Here is a 19,215-nt window from a genome sequence, read left to right on the forward strand (position 1 = left end):
GAGCAAAAAGAGATCTCGCGATGCTGTGGTGGATTCATCCAGAGTGAGTTCAACGACAGACAGGGAAGGTATCGGTTTGTTGGTTCGGCAATAAAATAGCGGCCCTTTGGGTGAGCTAATCTGAAAATTCTACTAAACTGAACAAAAATGACGAGTGAGTATATAAACGGATCTCACTTGCGTTATTAATTGCAGTATTTGGTTGTCATACGTAACATAAGAGGTTAGAGTAACTTTGAGGCGGATTGGCTGATTCAAATTTAAACTTAATGGCTGACACTTTAAAGTTAACGTTAGTTGATGCAGTTATGTTTTCCACCGAGTTCAGCACATTTAATTAACGCTATACGTGTCATCACGTTAAGTTCACATGTTAGTATCACCGTAACTCTTGCATATTACAGCGCACACACCCCCTTCAGCTTTGACAGAGCTAGTCGTAAAAACAGTATACTGTAGTCATTTCCCTTATTAAATCTCTGGAAACAAATGTGATCATTATTACGCGTTATTAAATACGATTTTTTTAAGGTTGGCATGTTTTGTATCATGTGTTACTGTATGTTGTTAGTGACAACAATGTTCGAGCAAAGAGGCAAGCAGAACGCCACCTGTTTTATCAACACAACGTGTAGTTGTGGGTTGTTGTCCAAAATGAAATTATGCTAGATTGTAATTCAAATTAAATAACAAATAAAATATTGCTATATTGTATGAACAATTAGCGCTGGACGATATTGGGGGAAAAAAAAAAAAAAAAAAAAAAAAGTTTACATTACCATATTTTTTCCCTCTGCAATACATATTGCTAAGATACAATTGAAGTCAGCATTATTAGTCCCCCTTTGAATTGTTTTCTTTTTAAATATTATGTGATGTTTAACATGTTCACAGTATGTTCGATAATATTTTCTTCTGGAGAAAGTCTGTTTTATTTTGGCTAGGATAAAAGCAGTTTTTATTTTTTTAAAAACCATTTTAAGGCCAAAATTATTAGCCCCAATTAAGCAATACTTTTTCCAGATAGTCTACAAAACAAACCATCGTTATACAATAACTTGCCTAATTACCCTAACCTGCCTAGTTTACCTAATTAACCTAGTTAAGCCTTTAAAAATGTCACTTTAAGCTGTATAGAAGTGTCTTAAAATATCTAGTCAATTATTATTTACTGTCATCATGGCAAAGATGAAATAAATTAGTTATTAGAAATGAGTTAATAAAACTATGTAAAAAAATGTGTTGGGAGGGACTGTTAAACAGAAATTGGGGGGAAAAAAATAAACAGGGGGGCTAATCATTCTGACTATCTATACATGTATAAATGTAATATATTGCAATAAAGTTTCACCAGATGACAACTCTCATTGCAATGATTTTATGGGGAAGTGAAAAATTTATATAATTTATTATATAAACAATACAGTCAAACATAATGGAGCAAATCATTAGGTGTGGTTAATAAAGATTTATTTTATTTAACAATTTATATGAAGACTGTTGTTAATTGTTAAACTTCTTTATGCTCTATTAAAATGCTTACATAGGCAGAGGCCTTTAAGCACAACAGAGTGAAAGTTAATTATCTACATGTGTTTTCATTCTCCACAAATCTCATGTGTTTGGACCTGTGGTTCCTGGTCATCCATAATCCTGGACTCAACATTGAATATTAATATAATATTTCAGACACTCAAATTAGGATATCCATGCTAAAACAACATAGTGTAGCCCTATAACCAGTTAAAGTTGAATTTAAGTTGATTTAACACTAAATGCTCCTCTTGAAATATGACCAATACAAATTTGTACGATTTTAAGCCAAAAACATTTATTAAACTTAAGTTTTGGGTCAATTTGACCACATATTTGAACTAAATAAAAAATGAGATTTCACATTTGATTGTGAATTTAATATTTTGTGACTGCCTTGTCTAAGTCTTGTAATTTATATTAATGTTATATTTTTGCAAGTGTGGAATTGCAATAATTAATTACATGTCTTTTGTAATATAAAAAGTATACACACAAAATGATAAAAGCAGTTGGCTGCAACAAAAATGTAGTCCTGTGTATAAAAAAAAAAAAAAAAAAACCCGACAACAATACCATCCTTAGCATTTTTCAGGACATTAAGAAATGAAAGTAGGGTTATGTCCATGAACATGATCGAAAGTGTAGAAATTTAGTCCTTGAAATATGGTTTAGTCGGACCAGATCACTTAAACATCATGTTTTTAGGAGGAAATCAGCGTGAACTTGCTCGCCAAAAGAATGTCAAAAAACACAGCGATATGCAAAAGGGCAAGAGAAATGATGGGTTATCTGCTGCTGCCAGGAAGCAGAGGTAAGCTTTAATACACGTATACAACTTCAACTAGATACAGTTATGGGACATTTAACGCCACATTTCATACATTATTTTCCTTTATAGAGATGCAGAAATAATGCAACAGAAGCAAAAGAAAGCCAATGAAAAGGGGGATTCTAAAGCCAAATAGTAGACAAACCCTCTGGATGGATCCAAGGAATCTTAATTATTAATGCCAGAAGTCTATAGTGGGGTTTTGGTCTTGATTCAGCAACGCCTTTGTTGGTACTTTCCATTGTATTGCACCGGTTTAGGTCAATTGGGTCTTTTACTTTACTGTGTACTCACTGTGTTGATCTCGCTTTTCTTGATCAGTATTTACCATTTAAGAAACAACAGAAAACATCTTGGAACCACAAACTTCCATTTTTATATCCCATTCCTTGTCATCAACTTGAAATGGTTCAATAAAAGTGTAGCTCAAATCAGAGTTTGGTCTAAAGCAGTGTTCTTTGTGTTGTATAAAAGACTTCCAGACCTTAGATTTGCACTTAAATTTAAAAGTTTTATTTTTACATCAAAATCAGTCACAATTATTACAACATATAAATAATAAAAAAGAAAAACTGAACCCTGAAGTGATTTGATCATTTGTAGGCAAATGCACAAGTATACATTTGATCAGTGTGCTTGAAAACACCAATGATGCACACGAAACATCCAAAGCGGTCTAAAATGGCTTAAAAATTACAATTAATAATCATAAAAAAAAATAGGTTTTATTAAACTTTTTTTTTCCTAATAAAAAAAAAACGACTCACAAACTGCAATAATTATTTAAAAAAATTGTTAGCTTAAAGTACTGACATTAAAATAAAGTTAAGACAAGTAAACAAGACTTAAACTCCGCAGCAGTTGCTCAGGGTCTTCCTCCGTTTGTGAAGACTCAGTTTAACCTGTGACTCTGACCTCCGGCCCAGTTTAACATGTTTCTTTACTTCTCTGTAATGATGATTCAGAAGACATTAAAAACCTTTAAATTGAAGCACTGTTGGAATAGGGCTTTTCACACTGAGCTTAACCCTGGGACAAACACATATTTTGGAAACTTATTCTGAAGAGAATGATTTTATGCAGTGCAATATGAAAAAGGAGAATGTAACGGAGCTGAAGTTCTTTTAAGCTACATGTACATGGCTGTAACCTTACATAGCAGCCAACAGTATGGTAAAAAGGTCATGTAACAAGTAAACTGGTCACATGCTGCCTTCCATTTTTATTTATTTTTTCTCACACCAATGTTTTTTATAGCCATTTTCATGGAGCCATTTATTTGATTTAAGAAATCAATACATTTGCCTCAAATCCATAAAAATAAATAAAATTATAACAGACAATCTGATAAAACTGCTCCATATATAAAGATCTGACAAAAAAAATGAATTGAATAGATCAAGATTACATTATCTAATATCGTAGGATCACACTCCTACAGTTAAACAAAACGGTTTAATTTTTACTCCGATAAATTGAGTTGGTTTGAACCAACTAAATTTAAGCACAAGATGGAGAGTTTGTTTAGCCACCATGCATGGTAACTTGTGCTAGAGTACATGGCTAACCTGTTCTAAAGCAGGTTTTACACTGGGTTACAGATCACAAACCCAAACTTTACCAATCAGCTGTGACTAAAGCAACATGTAAATATCTGATTCAACAATGCCTCTCCCAGACCCATGTCTATTTTTGCTCCAAAATAAGCCGTCAAGCAAAAGCGTTTGGACAAAATAAAATAGAATTTGCTGTTAATAGTTTATGAATTATATATTCAGATTAATATTTGACCATTCAAAACTGTATTAAAACAAAGTTTAAAATTTAAAGCTTTTAAAATGACCGAACTGTGTGAACCCATGTTAGATTTTCTTGTTTCAGTTGATTTGCATTCAGAGTTTCTTTACGTTGCCTTTTCCAAACATGCTCCATCTGCAGCTAACATGCAGCACAAATATTCAAATAAGCCCAGGGTTTGCTTATACACGGTGTGAAACTTGAAGCAGGATAACCCAGGATGTTATCTCAAGTGTGAAAAGCCCTCATGATATGAAGGGTATCTTACCTTGCTAAATGTAAAACTGCCTCAATGACGTTTGTCCCCTCTTTAGCACTTGCCTCGCAGAACAGGGCATTATAATTCTGTTATAAACAATAGCCATTACTATTGACACAATGTTTATTATGCTCTTTACTAACAAATGAGTCAAAACTGACCATAGCAAGCTTTTCTCCATGGATAGCGCTCACACAGCTTCCCTCTGGCCTCGCTGCCCTCAGATCCACCTTGTTCCCTATTACACACATTGGGATGTCTTCATCTGTTGACTCCTGTGCAAGAAGTGATAACATTTGTCATGAACAAACTCATGGTGAATTTGATTTTCAAACACCTTTAGGTCAGTGATTTACAGCATTCAACTGAATTTAGATCAAAAATAGATTTCAAATGAGCAAGACGCCATAATGTTGTTGTTGTTGTTCCCAAAATGTCAATCATTTCAATTTGGGAGAGAGTCATGTTCACACAAAAATAATGGGATTCAGTCTTGAATTTAAATATGGTGGTCATTCTAGAACTCCTGAGTATACGTGACGTTAAACAACAAATGAAACTGCTGCAGCTAAACAAAGTTATGCCAACTGTGCGCTAGTTTAAAGTTCCGAGCTTGTACATAGAGGCTAAAATGCGCACACATCTTATTCTCCGCCTACTAGTGGACGCAGCCATTTGAATCTTTTTGGCTCGAGACTTCCGGTCTCATTCAGTTCCATTCATTTTTAGAGGTTAAAAACAGCTCGTTCTGCTGCTTGATGTTGCAAACTGATATTTTCCTTACTAGATTATTCTACTTTATGTATACTACCATATAATATTCCTAGTCATTTCTCCCATAGGCAACTGAATCAGAAGTTCTAAAAAAAATAATAAAATAAAATGCAAAAAACGAACACACTTCCGCATTGTAGAATAAGGTCAATTAACCACAGTCAAGGCTAGCAGCAGTGTTGCCATTTTGAGCAGTTTTGAATGCATTTTTGCGGGGTTAAAAAAAAAAAAAAAAAAAAAAAAAAACAAAGGACATAGGCTAGTGAAAATTTGGTTAGTTTTGCAACGTAACGCCTGCCCCTTGCAACATACTGAGTCATAAACACCCCCCCACACACACTTAGTGTGGTTTCCAGATGACTGGGCGGGTCTTTTTGCATTTCGGCGGATTTCAGTGGCAACACTAACATATTGCATCTCATCCACGTGCAAGTTATTTTCAATTATGAAGCCGGACTTACTCACGCATATTGAGAGCGACACGCACTCGTTCCAGGCGTACAAAGTTGAAAACATTTTTACATGCCATAAAAGGTTGCTGCTAAAGGATCAACCTAAAATCTAATTTGATGCAGCAACTGCAGGATCCAATCCAGGTTTGCACGCTCAAGTAAAATTGCACAAGTTAAATTCCATGACAAAATTACTTGATAAACGTTGGTAGGAAAATATTAAGGGTGTCAGAACCAATGATGTAGCAGTGAGAATTGTGCATGGCTTTTAGTGTAATGTAAAATGTGTTTAGTTAGATGAGTTAAATAATAATTTAAATTTTTATGCATAAAAGCAGATAACTGCAATTCAAGTTACTATTAGCCTTATATTGATAACATTAATATATTATTAAAAATTATAGAAATATATTGATTCATTTTCTCTGTACGGTTATTCATTTTCCAAAAGGAAGCTATACCGTTTTTTTTTTTTTTTTTGCTTTCAATTTCACCGTTTCTGCTCTGGTCCAAAAAGAAAAGCAAAACAAAATGAAAAAAAATAATAATAAAATAAATAAAAACTACATTCTCTTTACAAAGGAAATACTTCTATAATACCTATATAAATACTAATGTAGCTTAGATTTACATTTGACAATTACTATTTTTTTTTTTATTATTCATTGTTCAGTCATTTATTGTCAGTGTAAAATTACTTGTTTAAATGACAAAAACTGTCACTTAAGTCTGAAGAGTAGTAGACTGATGTTTGTTTTTATTATTTTGTGCTGTATTATTTAGTTACTGTGCAATAAACACTTTAAAATGTATACAAGGAGTTATGCGATTTTTCTAAACTAGTAGCGTTTTAAAAAAATGCATAACCGTGAAACTGTGATTATTCCTCAGACTATAATCATTGCATTCCTAACAACAATCGATGTAAAGTACGTGTAAAAATACAAAAAAAAAAAAAAAGGGGGAGGGGGATTTGGGTGGCGTCGCTGTACCCGGATCTGTTCCACCCATTCACGGACATTCAGGAAACTGCTTTCAGATGTGACATCATACAGTAGCAACACGCCATGTGCTTTGCGGAAATATGACCTGGCAATGCTGCGGAATCTGAAATAGAATACATTTAATAAATATCAAAGGTTGGGGATGTTCTTTTTTCTTAGAGTTGAGGCAAAATTCATAATATTTTATCGTATTAATAATTATACAAAAGTGGATTCTAAAGTTTAAACCGTATCAAAAAGGGGACATTTTCCTAATCTAGAAATAAAAGGTGTGATACAACTAGCAAAGAAAATATCCATGTTTAGACATTAACTATGCATGCGTCCAATTGGTTAGGCATAGGGCGATAACTGTTTCAAGGTATACTGCGGTATGGAAAAGCAGAGTTGTTTTTTTTTTTTATTTAAAAAAAAAAAAAAAAAAGGATTGTCTGCTATACCGTTCAAGGTATGTGTAAGGTTTTTTTTTTTTTTTTTTTTTTTTTTTTTTTTTTTTTTTAAGGAAACAGTATTTTCCAATAGAAAAATATCTAAAAATCCCATTTTAAAATCTTAAAGAAATCAGTGTTTTTGAAACTAAAAGACAGCAGAAGTCAATGTTTCCTTTTCATTATTCAGCCTGACATGTTGACTGTGAAACCAATATTTTAAATGTTTCTCTAGATAAAATATATTGTTAAAGGCGAAATGTTAATTTACCCAGGTATTTAAAAAGAAATCTTAGAGCAGTAAATGCAAAACCCTGACACTGTGATATTTTTTATCCAAGGTCATCATGCAGTCAGAATTTTATACTGGCCCATGCTTACAACTGGTTATTAAATAAAGCACATATTGTACCTTTCCTGTCCAGCGGTGTCCCAGATCTGAAGGTTTGTTTTTTCGCCATCTACAAGCATCTTCTTAATTTGAAAATCAACACCTGCAAGATTCTCCATCATTACGCTGTATTCATATGGTAACATTAACACACTTAAGAAAAACAGCATGGTTGTATGTTCTCACCAAGAGTGGTTTGTATATCCCCTCTGAATTCATTTAGACTCAACCTCAGTAAAAAGCTGGATTTTCCTGACCCGGCATCTCCAGCCAACACCAGACGGTACACTGGAGCCAGATCTTGTGTCTCAAGCAAATCTTCTTCATTTTGCTATAGAGAACAGTTGTATGGTTAGACAGATCTACTCTTTGCTTTGGGATGATACATCACACTGGTTCTGAGCCACTTTGACTACAAAGCTCCCCACTTCCACGGTTTAATTATCATTTATGTTTACACATTTAAACTTAAGGCAACGGAAAATCATTTAAGTATACTGTAGAGATGATTACTCTGAAGATCAACTCAATTCAGAGCATTATGCAATCTGAAATTACATCGATTCAATGGTCTATTCAGACCCCCTAGTTTTTCGCATACATTGTGATTTAAAAAAAAAAAAAAAAAGATTGTGCTGGTAATCCCCAGACATTTGCAGACAATTTTTCGATTTAAAAATAAATAATTTCTATATTAGGTAGCCAACTATGTTAGGTGTGCAATCTGACAAATCATAAATAAAGCTTTTTATTTTGGCCTCTTAAGACAAGATCGAAAACAGTAGGGATAAAGCAAAAGGAAGGTTGTAGAACCCTTTATTTTTATATATTTTTTACTCTCTCAGATTTAACTCTCCAGAGCATCTGACATCATGTACCTCACTCAGGACATGCGTTAGGGCTTCCCCTACCGTAATAAACCTAAAACACGAATTTCCGTAAAACTCGTCAATGGCAATGAATCATTCTCTCGTTAAACAAAAGCATTTGATTTGACGCACATCATATCAGCCTTACATGCAAGTCACAAATAAATTTAATTTGAAATTTTATTTATGAGATTTATATTTTGTGATTATTTTGCGTTTAAATTATGAATTTTGCCGGATAGCAAAAATGTGCGCCTTTGTTGATTTTGCGATGGATTCAGCCATCACAAAATTGCTAAAACGAGGGGAGTCTGCATATTAATCCTTACTACTATGATCATAGCAAACATTCAGAGCAGCTGACAGTTCTGAAGCATAATCTTCTTCAGTCTTTTCAACCAAACAGCGTTTCAAGTCAAAGTATTAGAATAAAGTTCAGTTTAAATATACTAAATTACCTTTCAAAGTAATGAGTCACTGGATCACTCAATCCAGCTGCCATTTATAGAAATTATTGAAGTGATTAATATTTTCAGTCTCAGAACCTCAAGTAAACTTATTTCGGCAAGTTAGTTCCAAGCAATTTTAGTTTAAAAGACATCAACATACAGTAGATGTCTTTGCTAAAACAAGGGTAAACTCTGGTTTTAGATTAATATAATAATAATAAAAGATTAGTCAAATAGACAGACTTCGTGTAGTCAATAATTCCAATCTATTTGATTACTAGGGTATTTTTGGACTACAGTTAAACTGACAGTCCAAATTTAGCCTTTTAGCCAATATATACACACGTTTGGATGTCTATTAGACAATGATTGCAGTTTAGTCAAAACAAAAAATTATACATTTAAAAAAAAAAAAAAAAAATTTAGTATTCCCGATACATTCAAAATCCTACAACTCCTTATTCTAATATTTACCTATTTTCAGATCAACTAGGAAGTAAACAGGAATTACCTTGACAGGAAAAGCAGACAAACGCCGCCGAAGTGAGGATGATATAGAGCCAACTGTGCTACGAGCTACAGATCTCAAAGCTTCAGGCTTCACCTCTGACACCTAGGAGGCATAAGTGGTTTAACAGAAGACTTGTGGTCTTTTTACTGTCATATACTGTACATCCATGTAGTGTGGAACTAGTGAAAACTGACCTCCAGTTCAGAAGGGACAGTGGAATAGCTGTGATGCACAGTCTCCACTGAATGATGGCTGTCGTCGCTGTCATAATCAATACCTGACATCGCATCCATTTCTGACTGAACGGAAACACCGCTATCCAAATACTTTTCAGCCCAGCACTTCACCAGGGCCAGAGTGTCATCTTCATTAGTAAAACTTAAAATAATAATAATAATAATAATAGCTTCTTTAGAAAATTATATATTACAAAATATCCACAGGCGTAAACAAACCAACTTTGTTTACTCTGTAATTGTACCTTGACAGAAAAATACACAGAGTATACAATAGAGAACATGATTACCTGCTCTGATTCATTGTACTCTGTCGAATCGGTTTCATTTTTCTGGGAAGAACTTCATTTCTTGGCGAGAGCTAAAAAAAAAAAATTAAATTAAAAGCTAATATTTTAAATGAGGTATTGTGGTGTGTATTATAATGAATTCCAGACATAGTGGTGTATTCCTGCATGACAGAAGTCCAAATATTTGATTATGGTTCAGATGACTGCAGTACTTAATAATAATAATAAAAAAAAAAAATACCAGACACACACAACTAAATATCTACCCGTCTTTTGGTGGAGGCGTTATCCTGGCTCAGAGCAGAGCGTAACCCGTCATTGCTGTCATACAAAGTTTTGTTCATTTCCCTAATGAGAAGCAGAGAAGTCAAAACTTTCATACCTTCCAAGTCAGCCAAAGTCTATTTCTTTCATTAGAACATCTGAGAATTCTGACCATTACAGAGAACAACTGCAGAGACTTACTGGAGCATTTCTATATGGCTGGAATAAGACTGGAACTCCATCACCATCTTCTTGAGGTCATCACTTTCTCTTAAGCATGAACATAAAAAGAATCATAATGCATACAATTTATTCTTTTTTTACTTTCTAGAATTTATATTTCATAAATTATTTTATTTTTTTAATTTTATTTATGATGTACTCTGAGAATTCCCAGTTCAGTCACTGCAGGATTTTGCAGGGACATTTCAATTTTATTAAAAATTAAATTTGTTGATATTTGAGCCTAAAAATTACAGATTTTTTTCAAAACCTATGGCATTCTTTAATTCTTGTGTTGTTCTGCTGTGAAAATATACACACATCGTAAAATGTTTTTTTTTTTTTACAATGTCAAATAGCATTGGACCAGGATTTCTGCAGGTTTCACCAACATTAAGACAGATTTTAGACTCAGAGGGCTAAATGCCAAGGAATTTTTCAAATGGACAAGATTTTATATTTGCCAATTGAATTATTATAAATTTAACATTTAATTAAATTAAAAAAAAAAAAAAAAAAAAGGTTGTATGGATACAAGTTGAGCTTGCTTGTTTTTACACTTTCAAATATTTAGCTTATAAATAAAAAATATTTGAAAGTGTAAAAACAAACTCGACTTGTAACCATACACTTCATCCCCCCCCCCCCCCAACATACACTGTACAATAAATAAAAAATAAATGTTTTAAAAAGTTATATAATTATCTAACTAAATCTATGCACAATGTTATTGTAAGGAAAAAGTAAACCATTACGATAAAGAAATTTAAAATGATAAAGGCTTAAAAATAAGTTAAGTTTTATTGCAATTAACTGCTGGTGTTTGTATGGGTTTTGGCCAGATTGGGTAGCTATACACGAACAAAGGAAAAGACCCGTTTAAATAATAAAAAAAAAAATAATTTACGACTTACAATGCAATATTTTAGTACATTTAAGATTGATATTTAAGACATTAAGACCCCATGGAAACTCTAAACTCGCACAAAATCTAAAAGGGACCACCAGTTTTATGGATTAAATAATCAAAATCCTTTCAAGGAGTTCACAACACTTAGCTGATGTTTGAGAATAAAGAGTGTTTGGCTTGTTGTCCCTGGAGAGAGGTATTAATATTGTTGAGCCCGGGGCTCCCTCCCGTTTGAAAGGTGAGAGGGGAGTTTCAGCTCAGGTAGGTCACAAGAACTCCCCTGCTTGTATTGATAAGAGTTAGGAATTGCTATGAGGGATAACCGATTAAGAGTTAGTCTATGATGCCACTTTGGATTAGTCAATTTAATTATGTTGCATGTCTTTGAACAGTGGGAGGAAACCCATGCAAACACAGTGAGAACATGCAGACTCTGCACAGAAATGCAGACTGGCCTGGTAAGGACTCGAATCAGTGACATTCCTGCAGTGAGGCAACAGTACTAACCACTGGGCTGTGGCGCTGCCCTATTTGGAAAAGGAGGGAGAGGAGTTGGAATGGAAGAGGGGAATTCTTCAAGATGCAGATGACTGAGGTGAGAAACGGGTTATTTGTGGCGGGTTAGGATTCATCTGATTGGCACATGTATTAGCTGATGGAGGACCAGCTGCGATCAATCATAAGCATCCTCTCGAAATGGTTTATAAATAAACTGCACTTAAGTTTCTCAGTATTTTTTTTTTGGTTTGTCAGGATTTGAGACTCATACAAAAATAAGATGTTGCATAAATATTCACTTTTAGATAAAATAAATAATTTTCATGTTGCAATGACTTGTCAACAGTTAAAGTGTTAAAAAAAAAAAAAAAAAAAAAAAAAAAAAAGCCACTATTGTGGTGTTCCTTAAAGCATTTGTAAAGTTTGTTCCATTGCAAAACTATATATTGTCTAAACTTTTTTGGGGGGTTAATTTTGTTTGAGCAGTTTACGTCTAATCAGCACAAACCCAATGAAATGAACTAAAGCATTAGTTCTGACCTCTCATGTTGGAGTTTCTGATCAGTGAAGGCATTCTTTAACCTGTCCAACTCAACCTGAAGAATGGAGACGTTCATCTGAGCTTTCATGAGAGAACCCCTTAGCTCCTCATTCTCCTGCAGAGGAACACACACAAAAAAAAAAAAAAAAAAAAAAAAAAAAAAAAAGTCACAAAAGTTGTTTGGTATTTAGGAGTACAGAATGTAATATACATGGAACAACGTGGAGCAAGATGTGTTGGTGGGTAAGCTGTGGTGCCTCTAATAAATGGTTCATAATATTGTCACTTGCTCGTATACTGCACTTTGCACGATACAGCATTTTACACAAGTTTCACGCCAAGAAACACAAACATGTGAGCTTTAGACAATATCCTATTTTACATATCTTATGATCATAAAATAAAACTTAGAGTGCTGGAATGTAGCATGTTAGGTTGATTACAATTGACTCAGATGCAAGTGTTCTGTTAGTGTGGTTCATTTGAGTAATTGTGAATGCTGCAGTTGGAGCAGAGGTGTTGCTTTAAAATGCATTAAACGGATGCAATTGAATTGACAAACATGAATAAACATTAACCCAAGACGTCTAAACAAACCATGGTGGCACAAGATGCACGTATTAATAATAATAATAAAAAAAACAGAACATGATGCCTAATCATTAAACAATACTACATCTTCTGCCTCCTCAATACTGCCTCCTTTCAGCATATCTTAGATTATAATAATTGCAGGCATCGTTTTGACTCCTTTACACATTTTGCGAGTTCTCAACTGATACAAATACATGCACACATACAGTACAGAGATCAATCAATATAATTCAGCAAATTCTATCAAAAACATTGCCATTGGTTATATGAAAAGATACATGTCAAAATATATATTTTACAAAATAGATGGTCATACAGCTTTGGAATACAACAATAATAATTTCCATCTTAGGGTAAGCTACATTAAAAGGGGGTAAAAATAAAAATAGCATATCTTACCCCACTTTCTCTAACTTTTCAAATATATCTGAAGCACAATGAATGCAGAAGAGATTGGGGAGCAGGAAAACTTTGAATAGACAGAGTCATACCTGCATCAGATCTTTAATCTGGGCTCTTAATTTGACTGAATCTTCTCTGGGGCTGTTTAACTTAGACTCCTCTTGGTATTGCTAAAATGAGACAACAAAAACATGAGAAAATATACTACATATACAACCCTGTATGTAATGATATTAAAAGGGAGAGTCCAAAACTGAAAATGTCCATTTTTCACAAGCCTGCTGTCTGAATTTCTTTCCTCTATTAAAAAAAGATATTCTGAAGAAAGCTGGAAACTGGATAACCATCATCTTCCATAGTATTTGTTTTTCCTACTATGAAGGTCTATGGTTTCCAGCTTTCTTCAAATTACTTTTCTGCAAGAAAAAAAAAAATAAAATAAATAAATTACTAAATAGTTTATTTTTGGACGAACTATCCCTTTAAAAAGTGAATCACATATTTCTCACCTTTGTGAGCCTTTCTATAGTGGTTTGCAGGTCTGCCAGCTCATTCTCATGTTTGATTTGTAGCATAGCAATGGATTCATCCAATTTCTTCTGCTCCTGTATGCACGAAACCCAAGAAGAGTGTTTTCCTTATATGCACAGGCCTAATAAAGAGGCATTTACAAGCGCTCATAGAGAAGTCTTTGTGCACACAGGTCAGACTGGCCTTCTTGTGTAGTTGTGTAGCTAAGCAAAGCTGAACCTGAAATTCCACTTTATTTACAAGACAGAATTCAAATCTCATGATCATTTAGTTCAATTATTGTCAAGATAAAAATTACTAAAAAGCTAATATAAATGAAAAAGCAGAAGGTAAAAAATCATCATCAACCTAAAATTGCATTGGCAAATACTTGCAGTAATCAAAGAAATACATTTGAAAAAAAAAAAAAAAAAAAAAAACTGGCAACTGGACAAACGACAACCATCAAACACGTTACACACTAAAAATTATTATTATTAGGACTTTAATATGGTCCTAATAAAATGTAATATGTAGTAAAGGACCAAAAACACCACATTTGAATAGCCCTAAAATATATTAAATCGGAAATGTTATTGCTTACTATTGAATTAATATGTTGAATTGTTTAACCATTCAAAAACTGTACATAAATATGCCACATCACAATCATAAATCACTAATCAATCTCTACAAACAAATTTGTCTGGCTCACCTCTTCTCTGACCCCTCGTTCTGTGTGGATCAGCTGCTGCTGCAAGTCCTCCTCCATCTCTGCTAGCTGACTGCTGGACACTTCCTCTGTCCTATTCACATCAAAACAAGACTTTCAGAATCAAACTGCAACTTTAAAAAGTCTTTTCATCCAGTAAGCGGTTTAAAACCACTAGTCTTGGTGTTAGGATATCCTTTAAATGCATCTGGGTGCTCCAACACCCAGACCTCCTAAAAAAAGAAAAGAAAAAAAAAAAAAAAAGTTCCCCTGGAGAGATGAATAACTCCTTTAAGCTACACAGTGTTATCGGATTCATCAAGTAGAGTAAACCTCTGACTAAAGGGAAGGGAGGATTGAAGGTAGGGCTCTTGAGAACTGCTACAACCATGTGAAGTGTATCTGAGGTGAAACAAACAGCCTTACGCTAAACACACAGGCCTGGACTGTGTCTCCCTGTGAAAACAGAGCACTGAAATGGCGTCCACACCTATAGAAAGAAATGAATAAATAGTTTCGAGAAATGAGCACAAGCTTAGTAACTAGACCTCCTGTTGTTTCTTTTTTTTCTTCATTATTTCCTCCTTCCATATGAAAAAACGTTTTAGAATCTGAATCCATTAAATGGTTAGAGGAAGAAAAAAATATTTCCTGAATAGGGATAAAAACCAGGCCAGTGAAGCAAGTTAAAAATTAATGCGGGCTCATTAATGCCATTTAGTACAATACAACATTGGCCAGCCCTTTTAATTCAGCAAGAACTTTAAAACTTCCAAAGGGCTATTTAAAAAAAAATAAAAATAAAAAAAAAATAATAATAATAATAATAATAATAAAAAAAAAAATAAATAAATAAAAAAATAATAATAATAATAATAATAATAATAATAATAAATAAAATGCTTAACTGCTAAATAGTTGGTCAAAATACATTTTCATTCCTTTTCTGGGAAATCAGAAATAGACAGATTGAGGTTACAAAATTAAATAAAAGTTTGGTATATTAAAATTATAAAGACATGACCAAATAAAATCTAATGTTCAGAAACACTTTATGAGAGACACTGGTGAGCATGAAATGAATGGCAAACAGGAACTTTTTTAAATATTACTAGTAGTAAAAAGCAATTGGTAGTTCATTCCACTGTGGCAACCCCCGATAAATCAGGGACTGTGGCTGCATTTCAGTCAAATTGTTTTATGTCTTTCACTCGCTAACTTCCCTCAGTCAATTAACCCTTCAGCACTTGGGAACTACTGTTGGGACATCACAATTGCATTGCATTCTGGGTCAAAATCGAGGGCATGTCCACATAAGATTCACTTATTCAATTGATGAAGTGGAATGCACTTTAAAAATGGCAGAGGGGATTCCCAGAGGGAACAAGGGAAGGGAAGTTCACAAGTGTGTCTAAATGTAGACTGGAACACAGCCTAAGCTGAACCGAAGTGAGTGAGTAAAGCAAATACATTTAGGGGAAACAAATCTGCACTTTCATTCTACAAGTATATAAAAACAACAGCTGAAACATCTGATCATGCACAAGACCTGAAATTCCCTGACATGTCAATAGGTAAGGTTTACCCTCATGAAGGTTACCTATATGTACATTATTTGATTTTGACAGCAAAAGAAAATAAACCCCAGCTCTTTTATGGGAAGCAAATGTCTATTTAACAGAATAATACACATCTACAGGCTTTTACAGACAAACTAAATTGGTGACAAGGTACAATGAATACCTGAAAATTTGTATATACAGCCCCTTTAATCAGATGCAAACTTAAAATCTACTTCATCTACTTGTGGTCTTCGTTCCATTCAACAGAACTCCTGCAGAAATCATTCAGGGACAAGCTAAAGTATTCAAAACTTACGGTAGCTTGAAGCAAAAGTTGAAAGCTATCAAAACAAGACCACTGAAGCAATTGCTGATGAGAGACGAGTATAATGTGGCACCACAGCAGCAGAGGTTTCATTACGAAATCGACCTTTTCATGATCATGTGCGGAGCAGCTGCATTGTTTTATCATTCAAAATACATTTTAGAGTTCTGTTATAACGCTGCTGTGGTCTAATATTATGCACTCTAGTGTTTCTCCATTTTCTATAAAGCCAAACAAGAAATCAAGGGTATAAGTTATTAGTATGACAACACAGGACATGGTTAGTGTCATGAGCTAAAATAGCTTTTTTTTTTCCACTGGATTAAACATTCTTCTAAACACCTGTGGTAACACAAGTGTATAAGTCAGCAAAATGTTTAACAATGTTCTAGTAGTTTTTGGAGATATATATATATATATATATATATATATATATATAAATAACAATTTGATTTAACGGCATCCGCCCTTAAATTCTCCCCTCACCTTCGCAGACTGGTCTCAAGCTGTTCACTCTCCATTCTCTGCTCTCTGATCTCAGTCACAAGAGCCCTGATGAGATCCTCAAACTGCTGCAGTAACAGCTCATCTGATGTGGAGTGGATCCCTTCATACAACTCACTCAGTGCATCCCACTGTCTGCAGACATGAGAATAAATAAGGCTGAATCAGATACTTATCAGATCATGTCTTGGCACAATTTCAAAAAAACTTTTTTGGATCCACTTTAAATGTTGACTAATGTACACACTGCATACATTTGAGGAAAAAAAAAACACACACACCACAACTCATTAACGGGAACTGCTCAGAGGTAAATTAAAAAATAAAATAAATAATAAAAAAAAAAAAAAAAAACTCGTACTGTAGCTATTGGCCTTTTTTTCCCCACTGGCATTGTTAAACATTGACAATTCTTCTAAGAACAATGTGTAGCTAAATATGTAAACGTGCCCAGCACTTTCCTTTCAATAACGAAAATGACATGGATGTCTCTGAACAAGCTCTGCAATTTCCTGATCCAATGTCAAGGGGTGAGGTTTTTAAATCTTCCTTATGACAGCTCGTTTAAAACGCTTAGACTTTAGAATTATGTAGATATAGCTTTACCTGAGACACATTGATATTACTGTACAGAATAGCTTTCTCATATAAAATATATAGTTTAAGTGTGTAGTATAAATCATGTAGTTGATTTAGTTTGCCAAAAAAAAAAAAAGTGAAATTATAAAACTCGATTTTTAGAAAATCTGACATCATAACCTTGTTTTTCAATGCTCAAGGTAAACATTAACTTCACTAAAATAATTGTGTTCACTTATTAACTAAGCAATTTGAATAAACATTAAAATAAAGACAAAAAGTGTGCATGTCTACAATAATATACTTTAGGAAGTTTGCCTTAAATGTTTAAAACTGAACTATCCCCATTGACCCAGTTAGATTGCTAAGAAAACTTATCCATTTTGTTAGTAAACGTTTACCACAATTGGGATTTTGAACTTTACAAGTGAACACATACCTTCCCAAATAAAAGGCCACATCTCCGTCCAGCGTGTTTTCAAACTCATCCCAAGCTCTTCTCTGACTATGCAAACCGTTTGCCAAAGAAGCCAGGTTGAGGGCTTCGGAAACTTCCTGAAAGCTTGATGAAAAGTCGTTAAAATTGATATAGCCGTCTCCGTCCAGGTCAAACTTGTTGAATAAAGTCCTAATCTCGTCCGCGGGGACATTAAGCTCTCGGCAAACAGTAGTGAAGTCCTCATACTCGACTCTTCCTGACTGATTCCCATCACATGCTGCGAAGAGCCTTCTGAGCTCAGCGTGGTTCATCTTTCCACTCGACGAGGACAAAAGATTGGAAAAAAAAAAAAGAAGTTATTCACACCCGTGTTTAAAGATACCGCTCCAGATAGAACAGGCTGAAGTGATAAAACAACAAAAAGAAAAGACAAAAGTGCGAAGAGGAATGAAGGCGAAAGTATTGTGGTCCGACATGTACATCACCAACAGGTGCGCCGAAAGCTGAAGCTAAAACCCGACGCAGGTTAGTTGAAGGCTAAAGTGATTGGATGATCGCTCATTAGCTATCTCACCGTGTTACAAGGTGAACTCCAGTTAGTGTTATTGGATAGCAGTGGAGGAGGTAGGCGTGCGGTATGAGTAACCAGCCCATAACAATTGTCTCTCAGTCTGACCAAGTGAACAAATATATTATGTCAAACAAGTCCACATACTGTAACCTATAAATTAGCTATTAGGATAATCTTGGAATTCTAAAAATGATAGTATAATGCATAAGGGGATACACATAAACTTGTGAGTAATTTGTGTAGCTTTGCATAAATAGTGCTGGTACAACTGACATGCTGAAAACTCTATAGTTAACAAAAACTTTATAAAACGAATATGGATGAGTTTTAGATACTTTTGACTTGCTTACTTATGTTATTAAAATCATAGATTTCAAACAAATTGCTATGCAGGATGGCACATGGCCATTCTAGTTAATATTCAAAGCTAAATAGATAAATAATAAATAAATAATTAGACATTTATTCCCACTGCCATGGTCTTTTTTTTAAAAATTTGATTTTTTTAAAGTAATGTGTAGTTATGCTTTGTTGTTTGTGTGTGAGACTATGTCTAAAGACAATTTTCTAACCCCTGTAGGATAGACAGTACAGTTTATTGAATTGAATTAGGTAGACTTCAAAATTTATGAGGAAAACATTATAAACATTTTGGTGAGAAAATTCTGTAATGAAGTGAAACATGTACATGTACAGTGATCAGTTATTAATAACTAAAAGCAAAACAAAATATGAATTTAACTTCAAGTAACTGAAA

General features: G+C 33.9%; 1 protein-coding gene across 1 annotated transcript; it reads right to left on the bottom strand.

The window, feature by feature from the left end:
* Positions 1-2,855: 2,855 nt before the first annotated feature.
* Positions 2,856-18,469, bottom strand: zgc:162879 (ras and EF-hand domain-containing protein). The gene is made up of 17 exons (XM_056478426.1): positions 17,888-18,469; positions 16,852-17,004; positions 14,482-14,572; positions 13,766-13,861; positions 13,346-13,426; positions 12,260-12,375; positions 10,291-10,359; positions 10,092-10,173; positions 9,826-9,896; positions 9,494-9,677; positions 9,300-9,401; positions 7,657-7,801; positions 7,492-7,573; positions 6,640-6,754; positions 4,583-4,696; positions 4,431-4,507; positions 2,856-3,313 (listed from the first exon to the last, which is right to left on the bottom strand). Exons 1-17 carry the CDS (start codon positions 18,196-18,198, stop codon positions 3,211-3,213), a joined length of 1,992 nt encoding a protein of 663 aa, XP_056334401.1. The 5' UTR covers positions 18,199-18,469; the 3' UTR covers positions 2,856-3,210.
* Between the last annotated feature and the right edge of the window lie 746 nt (positions 18,470-19,215).

The sequence above is a fragment of the Danio aesculapii genome, chromosome 18 (genome assembly GCF_903798145.1).
Source record: "Danio aesculapii chromosome 18, fDanAes4.1, whole genome shotgun sequence".
Taxonomy (NCBI): domain Eukaryota; kingdom Metazoa; phylum Chordata; class Actinopteri; order Cypriniformes; family Danionidae; genus Danio; species Danio aesculapii.